This window comes from Zingiber officinale, chromosome 10A (genome assembly GCF_018446385.1).
Source record: "Zingiber officinale cultivar Zhangliang chromosome 10A, Zo_v1.1, whole genome shotgun sequence".
In the NCBI taxonomy this organism is placed as follows: Eukaryota; Viridiplantae; Streptophyta; class Magnoliopsida; order Zingiberales; family Zingiberaceae; genus Zingiber; species Zingiber officinale.
The window spans coordinates 90,497,952-90,518,589 of NC_056004.1; the positions used below are offsets into that span (position 1 = coordinate 90,497,952).

A 20,638-nucleotide genomic window follows, 5' to 3' on the forward strand; every position below is an offset into this window, starting at 1 on the left:
AAGATTGTTTGGATTAGTACATCTGGATGTATATTAGGGCGGGCTTATATGATCGCCTAGGTGTGAAAAGATACAAGGCCTTACAAGATCTATAGTATATTATCGGACGATTAGGACATATGTTGAACAATAGTAGTAACTCGCCCAAACATAATTTAGATTCAATTCCGTTCGATACAAATCATAGTATAAGATCGGACTGTCTACAACATAATAAAAACAGGGTAAGAATGTAGGGACGATAAATATATCTCCATATAGCTTATAAGACAAGGCAAGAGCAAATATTTCCAGAATATTCATAAATAGCTTAATGAAGATATTTGTAGTATGTGATTGTATAACAGGTTTGCTAATTTGGCGGAAAGAATATTTCTAGATTCTTCTACAGGCACTAGGCGACAAAGAAGGTACATCTGGGGTACAAAAAAGATTCCTTAAAAGTTATTTTCTGTAAGTACATGGCTTACGTTATCTCATAACAAACTCTAACAAACCGAGGTCCACTTCATGACTACGGAGGTTATATGAAGTGGTATAAAAAGGGGAATCCTCTCCGTTGGCCAGGTATGCTCTTGCTCACAACACACATAGTCATCTATTGCAAGCCCTAGTTTTAGCTACTGTTTATCTTCTTCCTTCCACACAAAGAGAGATCACTGACTTGAGCGTCGAAGAGCCTAGCCAGGGATTCCTACCCCGGTCTTAGGTCACTGACGATAGTGTTGATTGTTCTCTTGTGCGCAGGAAGTCATCGGAGCTCCAAATCTTGGTATTTTTCACAGGATCCTTCCTTCTGTCCTTGGATCTTTGCATAAGGAGGTGTTCTGTGACTTTATTCTTCCGGATCCACTTTGGTTTTCTCGGATCAGAAGTCTTCAGGTATTCTTCTTCATCAGGAGTAAGTTCTCTCCCCAGCTTTCCATTTTGTTAAGTTTCTCAGACAGGATCAGTAACCAACTAGTCATCTATTTTGCTTTTACTTTTATATTCTGTTACTGCTTTGATATCCATTTTACGAATCGATATGAGAAAAGAAAGAGTTTTTAAGGAGTGATATTCAGTCCCCCCCCCCCCCCTATATCGCTCCATTTCGATCCTTCAAGGCCTTCCATTTCCTCCCGATCCATGCATGATCTATATTGGTATAGTTTGCAGAAGTAGGGTCTCTCAGTCTCACGACATCAATCCATTCTTGGTCCTTGTCAGAGTGGTTGCTCCGGTGAGACACCTTCATCTCCACTCTAACCTAATTGGACTCCTCTTTTCCAGTGTGAATGCAGAAGTAGGGGATTCTGAAGAATCTAACAGCGACAGTTCATCTACTCCTCCGGTGAACTTCCTTCTGAAATCAAGCATCGAGCACATAAGATGATCTCTACAGACGTGGTTTGTGAAGGCAGGAGTCATATTCGGTGAGATTCGGTGGCCCTTCATTCTTCTCCGATAGAAATGCATCAATACTATCCTTTATTCGGCTTCATCCAGCTTGCCCAAACCAACGTGTTCGTGCTGGAGAGAGCATAGTTGACGTGGTGAGGATAGCACCTCCGCACCTTCCGGTCAACTTCCACCAAGGTGGTTTGGCTTTGGGGAAGAGTCATACCGTTTCTATCATCAATGCAAGCATCCAACATCTGTGTTACTGTCTATCAGAGCTAGTGGTTCTATCTCTGGGCCCTTCGCGTGATGACGGAGAGTAATCAATTGGAGTTGACTGTAGAAGAAGGTTTCGCTAATTTAGTTGAATTTCTTGTTTGATCTATGTGTTATTTTCTTATCCATGTTTGATTGTTTAGTTTCACACATTATTTAGTTTTATTTATGCATGATTGTTAATTCTATATCATAGGGTGACAATGTGGTGCAGGTTGATCGGTTATGCATAATTAGACTTTGTTTATTGCTATTAAATTAGTTAGTTCATTCATGTTCATATCTTGTCTATGGATGATGATTCTTGTATCGTAGTGTGACAATACAATGAAGGGTAATCTTCGATAGTTAGCTAGGTTTGTTGGTTAATTTCATTTATGTATATTTATTCTGTACAAGGTGATGCTTGTAGTATAGAGTGAGATTACGCTATGGGTTTATCCTTGTTGGTTAGTTAGGATTTCATTTATTGCATTAGGTTTAGAGAACAAAACCCCCCAACAAAACCCCCCTAGTTGACTTGGTCTGAAAACAAATGTCCTGCCATTGGCTCCAATTGAGAGATGACCCAAGCATTCTACTATACTACCTTAGTGTATATTAAGGGGTTTCGGTTAAATATAAATTGTTAATTTAATTTGCACAAGTGATAGTTGTGACCCTACCCCATAGTGGGTTGGACCTTAGGGACTTATCTCTCCACTCTTCAAGGGCAAAGCTCCCAGCATACGACTTCTTGACCCCATAGCCGGTTGGACTTTAGGGATTTCATTCCCCACTCTTTAAGGGCAAAGCTCTCAGCATACAGCTGCCCGACCCCATAGCCAGTCAGACCTTAGGGACTTAGCTTCCGAATCTTCAAGGGCAAAACTTCCAGCATACGGCTGCCCAACCCTATAGCTGGTCGAACCTTAGGAACTTAGCACCCCACTCTTCAAGAACGGAGCTCCTAGCATATGGCCGCTCGACTCCATAACCGATTGGACCTACAGGCCCAGTTACATCCACTCGGCCTCAGAGCCAGCTGAATCTCCAAACTCAGTTCCTCACTTCTCCGAGGCATGGGCCCTAGCATACATCCGCTCAATCTCAGAGTTGGGTGGACCTCCAAACTCAATTCCTCACTACTCATGGGCATGACCCCTAACATACATTTGCCTGACTTTAGAGCTGGTCGGACCTCTAAACTCAGTTTCTCACTACTCATGGGCACGGTCTTTGACATACATCCGCCTGAGCCTCAGAATCGATCATACCTCTAGACTTAGTTCCTCACTACTTATGGGCATGGTACCTTATATACATTCGCTCGGTCTCAGAGCCGGTCATACCTCTAGACTCAGTTCCTCACTACTTATGGGCACAACTTCTAATTACATCCTCTTGGCCTCATAGCTGGTTTGACCTCCATATTCAGTTCCTCATTACTCATGGACATTACCCCCAGTTACATCTGCTTGGCCTTAAAGTCTGGTCAGATCTCTATACGTAGTTCCTCACTTCTCTGGGGCATGACTCCAACATACATCCTCTTAGCCTTAGAGTCAGTCGGACTTCTTTCAGGAGACAACATTATCAAAGAATCACAATAACCTGTTAGAGAATAACGACTACTCATTAGGGAATATTCCGTTATCTTGACATATATACACACAATGAAATCTTCTTATGCCTAAAGAAAAGTTGTCGTACATTCTCCACCACTCGACATATTCTGACACTAGACATTTTTAACATCTCAGTCTTGCGGAGCTTATGAGAGTCTATATAAAAATGGGTCCTCTCCATTGGTTAGGTATGCAAAAAAGAGGCTGAGATACTCTTGCTCGTGTGCATAGATCTCTACACTACTATTATATTGTTCATCTTCTTCTTCATTACACTACTGTTCGGACTTGAGTGTCGGAGTGCTTGCGCCAAGGACCTCCTCCTTGGTTCTCGCTCTAACATTTCCTTTTGCTCTCTGTGCGGTGTAAGCAGGTCTCTCTACATCAACAAGGTCTTAGTCTCCTCGTAGTCAACAACAAAGTCATCCTGCCAACTCACTATCTCCTTCGCTTTCAGACAAGATTATGTATGATTTAATTGGGTGATCAATTGATGACTTAATTAGTTTTGTAGAGTCAAAATTAGACTTAGATTTTAGGTATAGCCAACCAACTTATCTAGTTCGAATTATCATGTGCCTATTATGTCACAAAACTTTGAAATTAATGAGCAATATTGTATTTTATAGTGATGGAATTATTAATGTGCACTAGATTAGACAAACCGACACAATCATTAATATTACATATGTATAGAGAAACAACACATCAGCATGACCAAAACAATTATTGATATTTTATACGACTTAGAAGGACATGCTAAAATTTAATATGATAATTGACATGTTAAAATTTATTGATTTGTTAAAAAAAGGTCTTACAAGGATATGCCAGCTAAAATTTAATATGATAATTGGCATATTGGGACCAAACACAACAAATTAAAACAAGTGAAAGGGAACATACATTCAATACATCATGAATTTTTAATAGCATTAACTAGTAACATCTAACATTTTAAATTTGTTTAAACAACAATAAGTTTATATACTCCTTAAGCATGGGGAGGTTATGCTCTTCATTGTAGTTGTACATTACCCTTACCATCCTTGCACTATTCAAACAAGCCCTCACAAAATCTTGAGAGAATGTTGAGGTCGACGAACTAAAGCATTGTTTGTTGAGCTCCTCCCATGCTTCGTCTATCATTTGCATCACTTTTTCTTTTGCGACATCCAAGGACCAATGTGGGTTCTCCTTCATCATGCAAGCCAACAACGAGCCATCCCTCCCATTTTGTTTTTCATCCTAATTATCAATGCATACATGATAAATTCATTATCCTCTTACTAGTATATATATAATAATGAAAATTAGAAAACTATCTACCTTTGCACTTCCCAAGTCATCCCAAAGACGAAGAATTCTCGCAGGACAAGAAATAAGACTCGGAAGATCCTTGTAGAGATCATCCTTCGCGCGATGCCCTAATAGAAAATACATGTGCATTAAAGCAGCGGGAACACCACAAGTAATTATGGAAATCTTCATGTAATCATCCATTGAGGGGACTTGGTCTTTTGACAACCATTTTGCTTCTACTAAAAATGCATTGCTTAATTGTATCCACTGTAAAACAAAGTCAATTTCTAATCAAATTTTTGTGATAATACAAATACTAAAACAAATTTTACTAGAAGAACAACATTTCATACCAATTTCTTTAGATGTTCAATTGGATTCCATCCATGTTCCTTGAGCACAATCTCGGCAATCTCATTGATAGTCCTATTTAATGCCTTGAAGCATGCCCTCATGTAGTTGGGAAGTGAATCCATTGAAGATTGATCCCATCTGAAATGACCACACATAAAAGTCATTAACAATAAACTCACTCTAAATATTAGTTGGTGAAATAAATATGACTAAGTACCTTTGGATGGCCTGTACAAAGAGATGGAGATCGTCAATCGATCCTTCCACGTCAAAAATATCATCAAGAAGATAAACAAATGCGATAATCTTCGATAAAGCAATCCTATAACTTGAAAATTTAGGGTTTGGTAGGCTTGTCATTGTCCAAGCGTACCACTTCAAGGATTGATTCCGAGCAAACCCTAGCTCTTGGCTCAACTCTGACATCTTCCACCAGCTATATATGTATACATATATAATCAAATAAATTAATCAAACACTCAAATAAATTAGTCAAACACTCAGGAGCAAACTTGATGTTTAACTTCATAAGAATTTTTTTTTTTGTCCCCAGGGCGTAGCACAGATGGGGAGTGCATGGTTCTGTGACTGAAAGGTCTAGGGATCGATCCCCGGGGTGTCACTGCCTGGGGTTAACGTCTCCGCTATGCACTTTCCACCTGTGTACCTGCATTTACCTCCCTCCATATCCGTGGGACCGGCTCTAGGGGGGCCGCTGATGTGGCGGTTCCACATTTTTTTCATAAGAATTTTTTTATACATGTTTACTATATATAAAGTTAATTAAATGAACCAACTTTAATAACTCATTAAGCTATATAAACAAACTTGAATACTTAAATTCGTTAATGCTCATAAATATAGATGGTGAACTCAACAATGTCCATGAATAAAATTTGTGAATCGTGTACATCAACAAGGCACAACAAAACTCTTATGTAACTTATAAAGAAACAAAGAAATTGTTAAATTGAACAAATAAATTTATAAAATCAAACTCACTAATTAATAAAACAAGCTTAAAAATATAAAAATTTTAAACTAAATTCAAGTCAAGTCAAGCTTGAACTAAGTTCAAACTCTTTAAAAAATAACAACCCAAGGTTGAATAACTTTTTTAACAGTTTAATTTATTTTAGACTCAATTTAATTTAATTTAATTATCTTATTAAATAAGATTAAACATCACAAAGTTTGATTGAGCTAATTAAATGAGCCGAAACTAAAACTATATACCTTGTGACTTCCTTTAGTTCCTTTTGATGAAGTGACTGGAGCAAGGTGAAATCCATCTTCCCCAATTCTCGAACATGCAAATTGTGATAGAAGTTGTCACGATCGAGATACTGCCTGGCTTTGAACCTCTTCAAGGTCATATGAGATGGAGCCTCCAGCACCTGTTCAATAGCCACGGTAAACTCTGGCCCCAAAGATGCCATGTAGGACCTGAGGTGATGGCTACTGAATTCATTGGCCCTGTAGAGTATTAATTCTCCACCAGTATTCAAATTCGATGCTTCAAATAGATTCATCAGTCCATACATCTCCTTGCTGAGAGACGCCATGAACTCTCCTCTACCATCATGGAACCTGTTCAGCACATCTAAAGAGATATATAGAGAAGAAGGAATTAATTATATAAACCCATTTCACTTCATTTCATTATATGCATAACAACAAACCTCAGTTACCTGTCGAAACAGGGTATCGAGCTTGTCTCAGTAACCGAAACAAAAGGGCCACTTCCGCGATGCTACTGGCTTCGCCATTGGAGATGGTGACTCGCTGGTCGTATAAAGAATGCATGTTGGCTTGAATCTCTTCTTGGAAATGGTAGTCGATGGCGAGCTTTTGAAGGGAGTCTATGAACAGCAAGGTCTCCTTGGCTCCTCTTGTCTGGTCATCAAACATCCTCCTCACTTGGCTCAACCGGTCGCTGTGTCTCAGGCACAAACTCTCCTGCATGCATGCATGCACAGAATTAAACAAGCAGGCCATGAACCTATTAATATGAGAGTAGCTAAGAGAAGTGGCCACTCACTTGATCTTCATAGATGTCGGACTTCATGATTCGTTGTTTCTGCAACTGATGAAGCCGCGGCGTCATGGCGATGTGAGTACTGCTTGGGTTATTGGTGTTGTTGGTGTGGAGAGAAGCCATAAACTTGGGGTAGAAGGAGGAGGAGCTCTGCGCCAGCATCTTGCCCTGTCGTATATATCGCTGTGTTTGATAATTAAGCAGAGGCACGCGGGAGGCTATTTATAGAGTGGAACCATTGCCGGCGGTTTCCCTACCAATGGAGATGGTGTTCGAAAAAGTAAGGGCGATTTTTAAAAAATAAAATAAAAAATAAAATCAGCCAAGACTAAAGTGGCAAACCTAGCGCTCCCGTTAGTCTATTCCTGTAATATGGAGGAAATCACGCTTAAGGAGTGGCAAACCTCCCTTCACATATCGCATCAGTTATGCCCATAGGGACCCAGAAGAATAAAGTTGGTAAATGATGATTGTACTTCCGTGCTCCTGTTAATCTATCCCAGAACTAACAGAATGACTAACGGAGAGGACTAAAGAAAATAAATAGAGTTGTAGATCGTTGTGAAATTTTTAAAAGAATCATAAAATATTATATTCAAAAAATAATATTATTAACATTATTCTTTAAAATACAGTATAATAATAGTGTTTTTTTTTGAAATACAGCGTTACATTGTCGTTGTTTTTTTTTTAAAATCAAATACCACAATGGTATTGTGCCTTTCATTTGATAAAATGCTAAAATAAAATAGCTGTTAATATATTTTTTTACATAAAAAATAATTTTATTCTAATATTATTATTAGCATAAATTAATTTATAACATTTGCATATAATGAATTAAGATGGGACTTGACAGCTGCCCAGCATTCGACGGGAGCCACAATTATTCCAATAGGATACAGATAAATTTCCAGTGAAAGTATATTTTAAAAAAAAAAAAAAATCCGCACCTACTAATGAATTTAACGGCCAACTATAAATTAATTTTATAATTTATCCCTATATATAACTTAAGAACCGAATACGAGAAACATGTAGGGGGTAGAATAAGCATAATCATTGTTATATTTAATATAACAGGAAGCCACAATTATACGGGAACCCAGACAACACGAGGATCATGAACACGCATACCTCAATCGTAGGAATGTGAACATTCAGACAACTTTTCGATGTCTGAACTCGGCTTAAAAAATTCTTCATAATCGGCCGATAAATAAGTTTTGTTTTGGTTTAAGAAAAAAAAAGAGACTTTTATGACAAGAAGTCATTTTCTTCAGTTATTATGGGCCTGTCTGAATTCTTCGCAACGCCGAGTGGATTTGACTTCTTGTTTGGTGAGCCGATCAATTGGGAAAGAGACTTGTGTGGTTAGTAGAGGCCCGAGGTTAAGTGGGCTAAGCAGTTCAGATGAGTTATCTCGTAGGTCGTGTGAGTTATATAGTTAGATTAGGGGATAAGCTGATAAATTAATCTACTAGTTGATCCAGTGCGTTAAACATGTTAATTGGATTACTTAGATCAAGTCAATGGGTCAATTGGGTTGAATGATTCAGTCAAAAACCGGTTGATCTAGGATGTTGAACTGTTTGATTAGCTTAAATAAGCAAAATTTTACATGTTCTTTGTTTAACACTTTAAATCCTCATGTACGTGGTTGTTAAGCAAATCATGCTTTCAAATTTCAGCAATTTAACAAAAAAAAAAAACGCATTCAGATTTTATAATTGATCAAAATACGTATCATACTTTAGTAATTATCAAAGGACGTATTAATTTATTTGATTTTGTCATTCTACATCTCATGCCAACCATATACAACCTCAACATCTCCCTCCCTCCTCTCTTCATTCTCTCTCTTCACTCGTGGAAAGTAAATCTCTCTCCCTCTCTCTCTCATCTATCTATTTATTCGACTCAAATTTATTTTTTCAACATAAGAAATTCATATAACTGAAAATAGATGCAATCGGAGTTCTCTAGGTCAGTTAGTGGATTTAAGACAAAACTCACTAATTGACCTAGAGAGCTCCGATTGCATCCGTTTCAAGTTCTGTGAATTTCTGAGAATACAAGGAGTTCAAATATACTATCCATGGTTCATATTAGGCCCAATGTGGGCATGATATGTATTGGTTGGTCCTAGGGAGATCATACCGGTTCCACTGTACAAAAATTTTATATAAGTGTCGAACCTTTCCTAATAACCTATTGTGTTATTTAGAAATTAAATTCGGAATCGCATACGGAACTTAACATTATTGATTCCAAATTTAACTTATCTGTTCTTAATGATTTAGACTTGGATCGCAAGCGGAACTTAACACTATTGATTCAAATCTACCTATGTTACAAATTTAATTAAATATTTATTTCATAAATCGGCTCCCAAGTCAAACATGGCGAGGCATATGACCTTCTTTGGTATGGGAGCATCCACCACTGCCTCGACAAAGCCTCTTAACGAAATTTAATATTTAATTTCCTAAAATAGCATTAGGTTCAACCAAAAAGAACAATCGAATCACAAATTCGAAAAACAAAAAAAAACACAAACTCGAATCACAAATTCGAAACTCTAGAATCATATGCCTCTTGTGTTTGAAATTCATACAAAGAAAAACTAGCATGATGCGGAAAATAATTACTAGTTATACCTTTTTTTGTATGTAACGACCTCTTGATTTTCTACCGTATTCCTCTTCTAATCTCGGACGTTGTGTGGGCAACAATCTACCGAGATGAGAACCACCCAAGCTCCTTCTTCTCCAAGCTAGTTTCGGCCACCACCAAGTCTCCAAGAGATGTAGAGGTTCGACCACCACCACCAAGCTTCAAGGGATGCTAGAAACAAAGCCTCCTTTTCCTCCTTCTTCTCCAAGCAAGATCCAGCCACCTTCCAAGCTCCAAAGGATGAAGAGGTTCGGCCAAGGAGAAGAAAGAAAAGGAGAAGGGAAAACTAGAAGGGCCGGCCACACCACCAAGGAAGAGAGGGAGGAAAAATAGAATAGAGTTCTTAGCCATGAAAGTACCTCTACCCCCTCTTTTATAATCCTTGGTCTTGACAAATAAGAAAAATTTAAATAAAAACTTAGCTTCCTTATTACTTTGCCATGAAAAGGAAAATTTTATTAATTAAAACTTATTTCTTTTTCTTAAAACAATATGGCCAACCACCTTCTAATCCCAAACAAGGAAAGTTTTAACCAGAATTAAAACTTCTTAATTTGTTTCCAAAATTTTTTAAAAATAAAAATTTCTCTAATAATTTATCCCTTCATGGTTGGTTATAAAAGGAAACATATAAATTAAAATTTATCTATTAAAACATGTGGATGATTTCCAAAAAGGAAAGTTATCTTTAAAATTAAAATCTCCTTATAATCTACAAATAAAGAAAGATATCAAATCTTTTCTTAATCCTTTGTAGAAACTTATAAAAGGAAAAATTTATAATTTTAAAACTCTCTTTTAAATCATGAACATGGTTACAAAAAAGGAAAGTTTCCTCAAAAATTAAATCTTCCTTTCAATCTACAAAATAAGGAAAGATATCATATCTTTTCTTAATCTTTTGTAGAAAGCTATAAAAAGGAAATATTTAAATTTTAAACTCTCTTTTAAAACCATGGAATCCACATAAGAAAATTTTAAAATAAAAAATCCTTTTAATTTTCTTAGGGCCGGCCACACCATGCTTGGGCTCCAAGCATTGGCCGACCCCTAACTTAACTCATCCTTTCTTCTTTTGCCGGCCCAAGCTTGGGTTCCAAGCTTGCTTGGCCGACCCCATTAGGATGGGTAAGAAGGTGGGTAAGGGTGGGTATAATACTTTATAAATAAGAGACTACGATAGGGACAGAGATGAGGAATTGATTTTGGTCTCTCGATGAAATTAAGCTTCCCGTGTTCGCCCCAAACACCCAACTTAATTTCATCAATAATAATTCATACCACTAAAGAATTATTATTGAACTACTGTACCAATCCCAAATTACATTTTGGGCTCCTTCTTATTATGAGTGTGTTAGTCTTCCTGTGTTTAAGATGTCGGATGCCCACTAATTAATTGAGTTACTGACAACTCATTTTAATTAATGTCTTAGTCCAAGAGTAGTATCACTCAACCTTATAGTCATGTCGGACTAAGTCCACCTGCAAGGTTTAACATGACAATCCTTATGAGCTCCTCTTGGGGACATTATCAACCTAGATTACTAGGACACAGTTTTCTTCTATAATCAACAACACACACTATAAGTAATATCATTTCCAAACTTATCGAGCCTATTGATTTATCGAGCTAAATCTCACACTTTGATAAGTCAAAGAAATAAATACTAAATATATGTGCTTGTTATTATATTAGGATTAAGAGCACACACTTCCATAATAACTAAGGTCTTGTTCTTTTATTAAGTCAGTATAAAAAGAACTTATCTTAAATGGTCCTGCTCAATACACTCAGAGTGTACTAGTGTAATTTAGCAGTCAAGATAAACTAATACCTAATTACACTACGACTATTCCAATAGTTTGTTCCTTTCCATCTTGTCGTGAGCAACTGTTTATAATTTATAAAGAACTGATAATATGATCTTCTGTGTGTGACACTACATACCATGTTATCTACAATATTAATCAATCAAACAACTACACTTAACTTGTAGATATTTGACCAATATGATTCTTATGTTTATACCAAAAGCTAGGCTTTTAGTATACATTCCAACAATCTCCCACTTATACTAAAAGACTATGCTGTCATATACTTTGCCATACATCTGATTCCTATCCCCTCAACATGCCCATCAAAAGCTCTTGCCTTAAGGGTCTTAGTGAAAAGATCAAGGTAATTTTCTGATGCAATCTAGGTGGCAACAACTTCTCCCCGTTATACGATGTCTCATTTTGGGTGGTACTTGCGCTCTATTGTGTTTATTTTCCTTATGGATTTTATGGTTTCTTCGATTTTGCTACTGCACCACTATTATTACAAAAATTGTAATAATTTTTGGACAAACCAGAAATCATGTCTAAGTCCATCATGAAGTTTCTGAGCCATATAACTTCTATGGCTGCCTCAGAGGCTGCCACATACTCAGCTTCTATGGTGGAGTCCGAAAAAAGCACATATGCTTAACACTCCTCCATTGTTATAGCTTCACTTCCTAAAGTAAACACAAAACCCCGAGGTTGACTTACTATTGTCCCTATCTGATTGGAAGTCAAAATCCATGTAACCTTCAGGGAGTAAATTATCTGCTTGATAAACCAGCATATAATCTCTAGTCCTTCTCAGGTACTTTAATATATGCTTAATAGCAGTCCAATGCCCCTATCTAGGGTTACTTTTGATATCTGCTAACCATGCCTACGACAAAGTAGATATCCGGTCTCGTGCATAGCATACATTATGCTTCTAATAGCCGAAGTATAAGGAACTCCCTTCATGTCCTCTATCTCCTTTGATGTCTTCGGAGACATCTCTTTAGATAAAGTTACTCCATGTCTAAAAGGTAGAAAACTTTTCTTGGAGTCTTGGATGCTAAAACGAGCTAGGATTGCATCAATATATGAAGCTCGGATAAGCATAATATTCTTTTCTTGTGATCCCTTTGATCCCTAGAATATTTGCGCAATCTCCCAAGTCCTTCATATTGAATTTGCTTGGACAACCATACCCTTACTTCCGACAACACTTTGATATTATTTCCAACTACCAAATATGTCATCTACGTATAGTACAAGAAATACCACCACGTTTCCATCACACTTCTTGTATACACAAGACTCATTCGGACACTGAATAAATCCATAGGTCTAGATTACTTCATTAAACCGGATGTTCCAAGACCTTGAAGCTTTGCTTCAATCCATAAATAGACCGATTGAGCTTACATACTAGATGCTCTTTGTCATTTGCAATGAACGCCTCTGGTTGCTTTATATAGGTGCTTTTTCAAGACTTCCATTAAGGAAAGCTGTCTTGACATCCACTAGCCAAATCTCATAATCCATATGAGCAATAGATAAAAGAATCCAGATAGACTTAAGCATGACTACCGATAAAAAAGTTCCCTTTTTCAACAAGTCTTGCTTTCAAAGTTTCCACCTTCCCGTCTGTCCTTCTTTTTCTATTGTGGACTTAATGGCTTTTACACCATTTGGTTATTCTATAAGCCCTCAGAATTTATTAGAATACATAGATTCTATTTCTGTATTCATTGCACTTTGTCAAGATGTTGCATCTTTATCTTGGAGTGCTTTTTTCATATGTTCGGGGATCAGGTTCATGTTCACCAGGGATCTAGTCCAAAGACTCTCCCAAAACATGAATCTTTTAAGTTGCCTATCAACCCTCCCACTACGACGAGACACTTTCTGTAATTGTGTATCATTTGTGATACGTGTTGCAGTTTCTTGTGATATCTCATCTTGTACAGTTGGTACTAGATTAGACGTGTCCTTTATTATTTCCTTAAGAACAAATTTACTTATGAGTTTGTGGTTTATTACATAGTCCCCTTCTAAAAATCGGGCATTGGTGCTAACCATGACCTTCTGATTTTTAGGACTATAAATCTCCTTTCATTTCTCTAGGATAACCCTCAAACAAGTGAACTCCTGTTTATCTTATTAGTGTCTCCCTTCAGCACATGTGCTGAAGTACCCCGAATCCGAATATGCTTCAAATTATGCTTACGCCTATTCTACAATTCTATGGAAGTAGAGAGTTCTGACTTAGAAGGTACTATGTTCACTTCCATTTCCAGAGTATATCCTTAAAACGAATTTGGTAATTCTGAATAACTCATCATCAAACTAATCATTTCCATAAGAGCCCTATACCTTCTTTCTACTACACTATTCTGTTGGAGTATACCAGGTACAGTTAGTTGGGATTGAATCCCGACTTCTGATATGTGACTCCTAAACTCTCCCAAGAGGTACTCGCCACTACAATTAGACCGTAGTGTCTTAATACTTTTACCTTGACGTTACTCCACATCAGCCTAGTACTCTTTGAACTTATCAAAGCACTTAGACTTGCAACGCATCAAGTAAATGTACCTGTATCTTGAATAGTTGTCTATAAAATAGATGAAATATTCGAAACCACCTCTTGCCTGGATAGTCATAGATCCACACAAATCAGAATGAACCTAATTCCAACACATCTTTGGCTCTATACCCCTTAGACTTAAAAGGCTTCTTGGTTATTTTTCCTTCCAAGTAAGACTCTCAGGTTGGAAAGTTTTTCACTACCAATGAATCCAAAAGTTCATTGGCTATTATCCTTTGAATTCTACTCGAGTCAATATGACCTAACCTTAGATGCCAAAGATATGATTGGTTCATTTCCGAAGGTTGCTTTCTCTTATTAGAATTAGAAGATGCGTTATTAATTTTCATTAGTTGCATCGTGGGAGTTATTGAATTATAAATTGTCAGCCAACGTACCAGAATAGATAACTTTTCTATTATTCTTGATAACAACTTTGTTATCAAAAGAGACAGAATATCAAGTCCTTTGATAGTTTAGAAATCGAAATCAAGTTCTTTCTAAACTTGATACGTAAAGATAATTTCTCAAAATTCATATTTTATTCCTATTAGAGGATAAACATCTCCCACTGCAACAACTGCTACTTTTGTAGTAGTGCCCATGTAGATAGTGTTTTCCCTTTCATATAGTTGTCGGGTTTCCTGGAACCCTGCAATGAATTGCAACATGATAAGTGACTCCTGCATCTACACACCAGGTATCGGTAGATAACACCACTAAACATGTTTCTACAACTAATGAATAAAATCCACCTATATTGTTCTTAGTTCTGAGAGGACAACCCACCTTAATGTCCAAGTTTTGTTTCCAATCATTATAGTTGAGACTACTAAGTCTATTCTATAGTATAATAGCTATGGGATTGAAAACCTAAGAATCACAACATTTGGTCAAGACTTTAGAATTTAAAATAATATTGATTTCTCAAACAATATCATTTAAATTCACCAACATCTCAAACACCGTGAATTTTACATGCCACGATAGTGTGGACGCATACAAATTCAAACATTTGTCAGAGGAGGGTTTTACCGATTAATTATCTTGTCAATCTTTCTTTATGACAAATAAAATTACCTCAAACACCGTGAATTTTGTATGCCATGATAGTGTGGATGTATACAAAACCAAACATTTGTAAGAGGGGGTTTTCCCATTAATTTTATTTTCTTTGTCAACCTGACAAATAAAATTACCTCATACACCATGAATTTTGTATGCCACGATAGTGTGGATGTATACAAAATCAAACATTTGTATGAGGGGGTTTTAATTTTATTATCTTGTCAACCTATCTTTATGATAAATTAATAGTTGATTTTCTTTTAGTCACACAAATAATAGCAGTGACTCCGATGGAGAGGATACTATTTAAATGTGCCTAAGTGTATACCATTACTCCGATGGGGAAGATCAGACGCTCCTAATTAATTTTTTATAACCATCCATAAAGGAAGTTTGATCTAGTGATCTGCAAACAAACTCATCCGACGGGGAGGGAGGCACTTAGAGCCAACACGCAAGTTTGTCGCATCACTTACAAACCAATAATAGAGACCGTGGAATTTATCTACTAATCTCTCTCCCACTTAGTTATTTAAGGTGGGAAATTTTAACTATGCAAGCAAACATCACATGCACACACACATCACAGTAAATAAAGCAATAAATATGAAAATTAAATTTTCAACTATTATGACTTCTTCCATCACTATCCTCCGTGTGCTGCCAGCCCTAGGGTTCATGTCGTCGGGTCCATCGAGCTTCCTTTTCTGCTGCGCCTCTGGTCCTTCAATAGCACCACGCCTCGCAAGGACACGATCCGTGACCGAAAAAAATAAAATTTTACATACATCGATCCTATATTCCACAAGGGAATGTACATCAAGTCTAGATTGAACATAAATGTAAAATCCTAGGGCTAATACAGCTCCTACTGTATTAGTTAAATACAATCATGCACACACAATAAAATACCCTTGACATGTCCAAGGGTCCAATCACATACAATAACCATAAGCCATAATAGTTGGAGCCTGCAACCAAAGAGTTAGCATATCCTACTATTATCCTGCCTAAATTATGTATGACATGTGCATAATCTAAACTGAAAACCAAACAAATAGAGGCAAACCCTAGCTCTGATACCAATTGTTGGTTGGTCCTAGGAAGATCGTACCGGTTCCACTGTACAAAAATTTTATACAAGTATCGAACCTTTCCTAACAACCTATTGTGTTCTTTAGAAATTAAATTTGGAATCCAAACGGAACTTAACATTATTGATTTCAAATTTAACTTATATGTTCTTAATGGTTTAGACTTGGATCGCAAGCGAAACTTAACACTATTGATCCAAATCTACCTATGTTACAAATTCAATTAAATATTTATTTCGAAAATCGGCTCCCAGGTCAAACATGGCGAGGCACATGACCTTCTTGGGTATGAGAGCATCCACCACTGCCTCGACAAACCCTCTTAACGAAATTCAATATTTAATTTCCTAAAATAACATTAGGTTTAACCAAAAAGAACAATCGAATAAAAATTCGAATAACAAAAAAAACACACAAACTCGAATCACAAATTCGAAATTCTAGAATCATATGCCTCTTGTGTTTGAAATTTATACAAAGAAAAACTAGCATGATGCGGAAAATAATTACTAGTTATACCTTTCTTTGTATGCAACGACCTCTTGATCTTCTACCGTATTCCTCTTCTAATCTCGGACGTTGTGTGGGCAACGATCTACCGAGATGAGAACCACCCAAGCTCCTTCTTCTCTAAGCTAGTTTCGGCCACCACCAAGTCTCCAAGAGATGTAGAGGTTCAGCCACCACATCCAAGCTCCAAGGGATGCTAGAAACAAAGTCTCCATTTCCTCCTTCTCCAAGCAAGATCCGACCACCTTCCAAGCTCCAAAGGATGAAGAGGTTCGGCCAAGGAGAAGAAAGAAAAGGAAAAGGGAAAACTAGAAGGGCCGGCCACACCACCAAGGAAGAGAGGGAGGAAAAATAGAATAGAGTTCTTAGCCATGAAGGCACCCATATCCCCTCTTTTATAATCCTTGGTCTTGACAAATAAGGAAAATTTAAATAAAAACTTCCTTATTACTTTGCCATGAAAAGGAAAATTTAATTAATTAAAACATATTTCCTTTTCTTAAAATAATATGGCCGGCCACCTTTTAATCCCAAACAAGGAAAGTTTTAATCAGAATTAAAACTTCCTAATTTATTTCCGACCACCTTCCAAGCTCTAAAGGATGAAGAGTTTATTTACATTCATCATAGAAGGGGCACACAAAAGAGATACTTTGATGGTGAAACATGTCCTTTTTAGTTAAAAAATTAAAAAGAAGGGGCACCAGGTTAAAATGCTATAGGCTATCTAAATAGGGAACCACCAAATGCATCATTAATATCTTCGTAAACATGATTAAAAATTTTCAATGAGTAACAAGTTCACGTAGTCCTCAAACATAGGAAGCTTATGCTCCTCGTTATAACTATACATTACCCTAACCATCCTCGCCATGTTTAAACAACATTCCACGAAATCTCGAGAAAATTTGGTCGATGAGCTAAAGCTTTCTTTATTTAGCTCCTCCCATGCTTTAGTAATCAGTCTCATCACTTCTTCCTTTGCGACTTCAAATGAGCAATGTGGATTCTCCTTCATGAAGCACTCTAAGAATGAGCCATCTTTTCCATCTTGTTCTTCATCCTAAATTGTAAATATAACACATAGGTTTAGTTTACGATCCATTCTTATACGTTGAAAAACGGATAAATGAATGAATGTACCTTAGCACTTCCCAAGTCATCCCAAAGTCGAAGAATTGTTGCTGGGCAAGATATTAGATTGGGGTAAGTCTCCAAACAACTCACATTCTCATGTGTTATAGCTTGGCCTAATAGGAAGTATATGTGTATCAATACCACTGGCACACCACAGCTAACTATGCCATTTTTGAAATAGTCATGGCTTGTCGGGACTTGACTTTGCTCGAACCATTTGGCTTCCACCAAAAATGCGTTGCATAGTTCTATCCACTACATGTTTCCATATATACAAAGAAAACTTGAGCAAAATCATTGAAAGGCACATTAAGGCGATTGATAGAGTTTAAATGTATGTATATATATATACCGCATTTTTCAAAGAGTCCATTGGATTCCACCCATGTTCCTTGTATATCATTTGTGCAATCTCATTTGTCGTCTCAAACAATGCGGTGTAGGTTATTTTCATACAAAATGGAAGTGGATCGATATTCGCCGATAACTCCCATCTGCCCACCCATTCGATCAATCTTCCAAACAAATTATGTAAAAGTGTATTCGTGAACACAAAATTCTTACTTATTCATAGCTTTGGCGAAGAGTTCGAGTTCATCCAACGATCCATACACATCGAAAATATCGTCAATGAGGTAGACAAATGCAATGACTTTCGTAAGCGCAACTCGATAGCTCGAGAACTTAGGGTTTGAAAGAACCGTCATCGACCACGTGTACCATTTCGACGGTTGATCTCGAGCAAACTTTAGTTCCCGCGCCAGACCGAGAGTCTCCCACCAACTGCACAGACCACAAAGACAATGAGAACAACAACAACAACTCTAGCAAGGTGCAAGTAAATTGAAAACCTTGTGACTTGCTCCAATTCTTGAAGGCGTAGCAATTGAACCTCCTTGAAATCCCTCCTTGCAAATTCCTCAACTATTTTCCTCCTTCCCTGTTCCCCTCCTCCGAAGCTAACGAGAAATCGCCTAGCTCTGTAGCTTTGCAAGCTCACATGATAAGGATGAGCTAAAGTTTGCCGGATAAATTTGGCAAAATGAGGTGCAAAGTGTGGCATCGAAGAATTGAGGTGGTGAGTAGCAAATCTATTGGCTTCATAAAGTATGGCCTCGCCGGTGTTCAAGTAGGATGCTTCGAGCAAGCTCACAATTCCATGGCTTCCTCCTGTGAGAGATGGCATGAACTCACCACGTTTGTGATCTGTAAACCTGAGAAAAATATCTGAAAACGCAAGGTTGTTATAGAACTGATGATGATCAGTTAATTAATTAATTAATCAATAATCACCTGATGACACAGGGTATCGAGTCTGTCGAAGTAAACGGAACAAAAGGGCAGCTTCATGCAGAGTATTCACTCTCCGGTGAAGCTGATCTGCGTAGCTCTCCCTGTACAGCGATTCCAGCGCAGCTACAATCTCTTCCTCGAAATGGTGCTCGACGTCCAACTTCTGAACGCAGTCAATCGCCAGCATCAACTCCGACGAGCTCTTGGCATCGCAGAGCATGTTTCTGATCTCCTGTTTCATCATGTATACACGACGATCAAAATGAAACCAACTTGCAAATGAAACTGAACTGGACGGCGAGCTATAGGTGAATGCTTACACCATGAGCACGGTCGTCTGTAATTGGCACCACCAGCCTCTGCTGCTGCTGCTGCTGCTTGTGCCTGGGGCTCTTGGTGCTGCGATTTGGGTTTCCCAGATAAAAGAAAGAGCTGCAGGGTAGTTGAATTAAGGGCAGCATGTTTAATTTTTTTTTGGTTGGGAGAGAAGAGCTTGCTCTGCAATGGAATGTGACTCGATTGGCCTGCATTTATAGTCTCCACAGACTCAGATTTGTCTGCATTTCTAGCTCTGTCAAATCGAACTTTCTTTTTGTGGCCTGAGGCCGCGAGAGGAATGGTGGAGAACGGCATTTCTCAGGCCGCGTTTCGAAAAATGCCTTTTATATTAAAAATGTGACAAAATTCAAAAGAACAACTTTTTTTATTAAAATCATAAAAATATATTTTTTTATTTAATATAAAAAATAGACGCCATTCGGCGTTAAATATTTTACTTTTTATTTTAATTATATTTATTTTTACGCTGTTATAATTAATAACAGTAAAATTAGAAAAAAAAAATTTCTATATACAACTTCAACTATACAGTCCCCATCTTTAAAAAATTTTATTTCCACTATCTCTATATAAAGTTTCATTTGTTTCAATTCTCTCGTATAAATATCATTATCTAATTGGCCCTCATATTTTTTTTAATATAAAAGTCTAAAAATGAGTATAATTCCTTTGAAATTCAGTACTTTAAACTAGAATCAAATATATTTTCTATCAAATTGAGCACAATTTTTTTCCCCACTTAACATAATTTCTCCTATAAATTCAGCATCATTATATATTTTTCATTCAATTGAGCGCTATTTAAAGAGGATCCAGTATATTTTTCATTCAATTGAGTTGGAAAAAGAGTTATGCTCAATTTGATGAAAAATATACTAAATTCTAGTTAAATGTGCTGAATTTAAGAGAAATTATACTTATATTTGGACTTTTTATATCCCAAAAATATGAGAGATAATTAGGTAAATTGATATCCATTATATTTGGGCGGGGAATGGAAAATTAAGTACGATTTTTTTCTCACTTAATATAATTCCTACTAAATTTAATATCATTTAAAGAAAATCTAGTATATTTTTCATTCAATTGAGTACTATTTAAAGAGAATCTAATATATTTTTCATCTATTGAGGAGGAAAAAGAGTTATGCTCAATTTGATAGAAAATATAC

General features: G+C 37.0%; 2 protein-coding genes across 2 annotated transcripts; both read right to left on the reverse strand.

Moving 5' to 3' along the window:
• Positions 1 to 4,137: 4,137 nt before the first annotated feature.
• On the reverse strand, positions 4,138 to 7,133 carry LOC122027662 ((3S,6E)-nerolidol synthase 1-like). Its single transcript, XM_042586653.1, has 7 exons — positions 6,961 to 7,133; positions 6,611 to 6,878; positions 6,156 to 6,522; positions 5,137 to 5,355; positions 4,919 to 5,057; positions 4,593 to 4,832; positions 4,138 to 4,511 (listed from the first exon to the last, which is right to left on the reverse strand). The coding sequence occupies exons 1-7, from the start codon at positions 7,117 to 7,119 to the stop codon at positions 4,221 to 4,223; spliced, it is 1,683 nt and encodes a 560-aa protein (XP_042442587.1). The 5' UTR covers positions 7,120 to 7,133; the 3' UTR covers positions 4,138 to 4,220.
• Positions 7,134 to 17,473: 10,340 nt separating this feature from the next.
• LOC122026778 ((3S,6E)-nerolidol synthase 1-like) lies at positions 17,474 to 19,614 on the reverse strand. The gene is made up of 7 exons (XM_042585497.1): positions 19,449 to 19,614; positions 19,129 to 19,360; positions 18,687 to 19,062; positions 18,400 to 18,618; positions 18,188 to 18,329; positions 17,842 to 18,090; positions 17,474 to 17,761 (listed from the first exon to the last, which is right to left on the reverse strand). The coding sequence occupies exons 1-7, from the start codon at positions 19,587 to 19,589 to the stop codon at positions 17,474 to 17,476; spliced, it is 1,647 nt and encodes a 548-aa protein (XP_042441431.1). The 5' UTR covers positions 19,590 to 19,614.
• Positions 19,615 to 20,638: the final 1,024 nt, after the last annotated feature.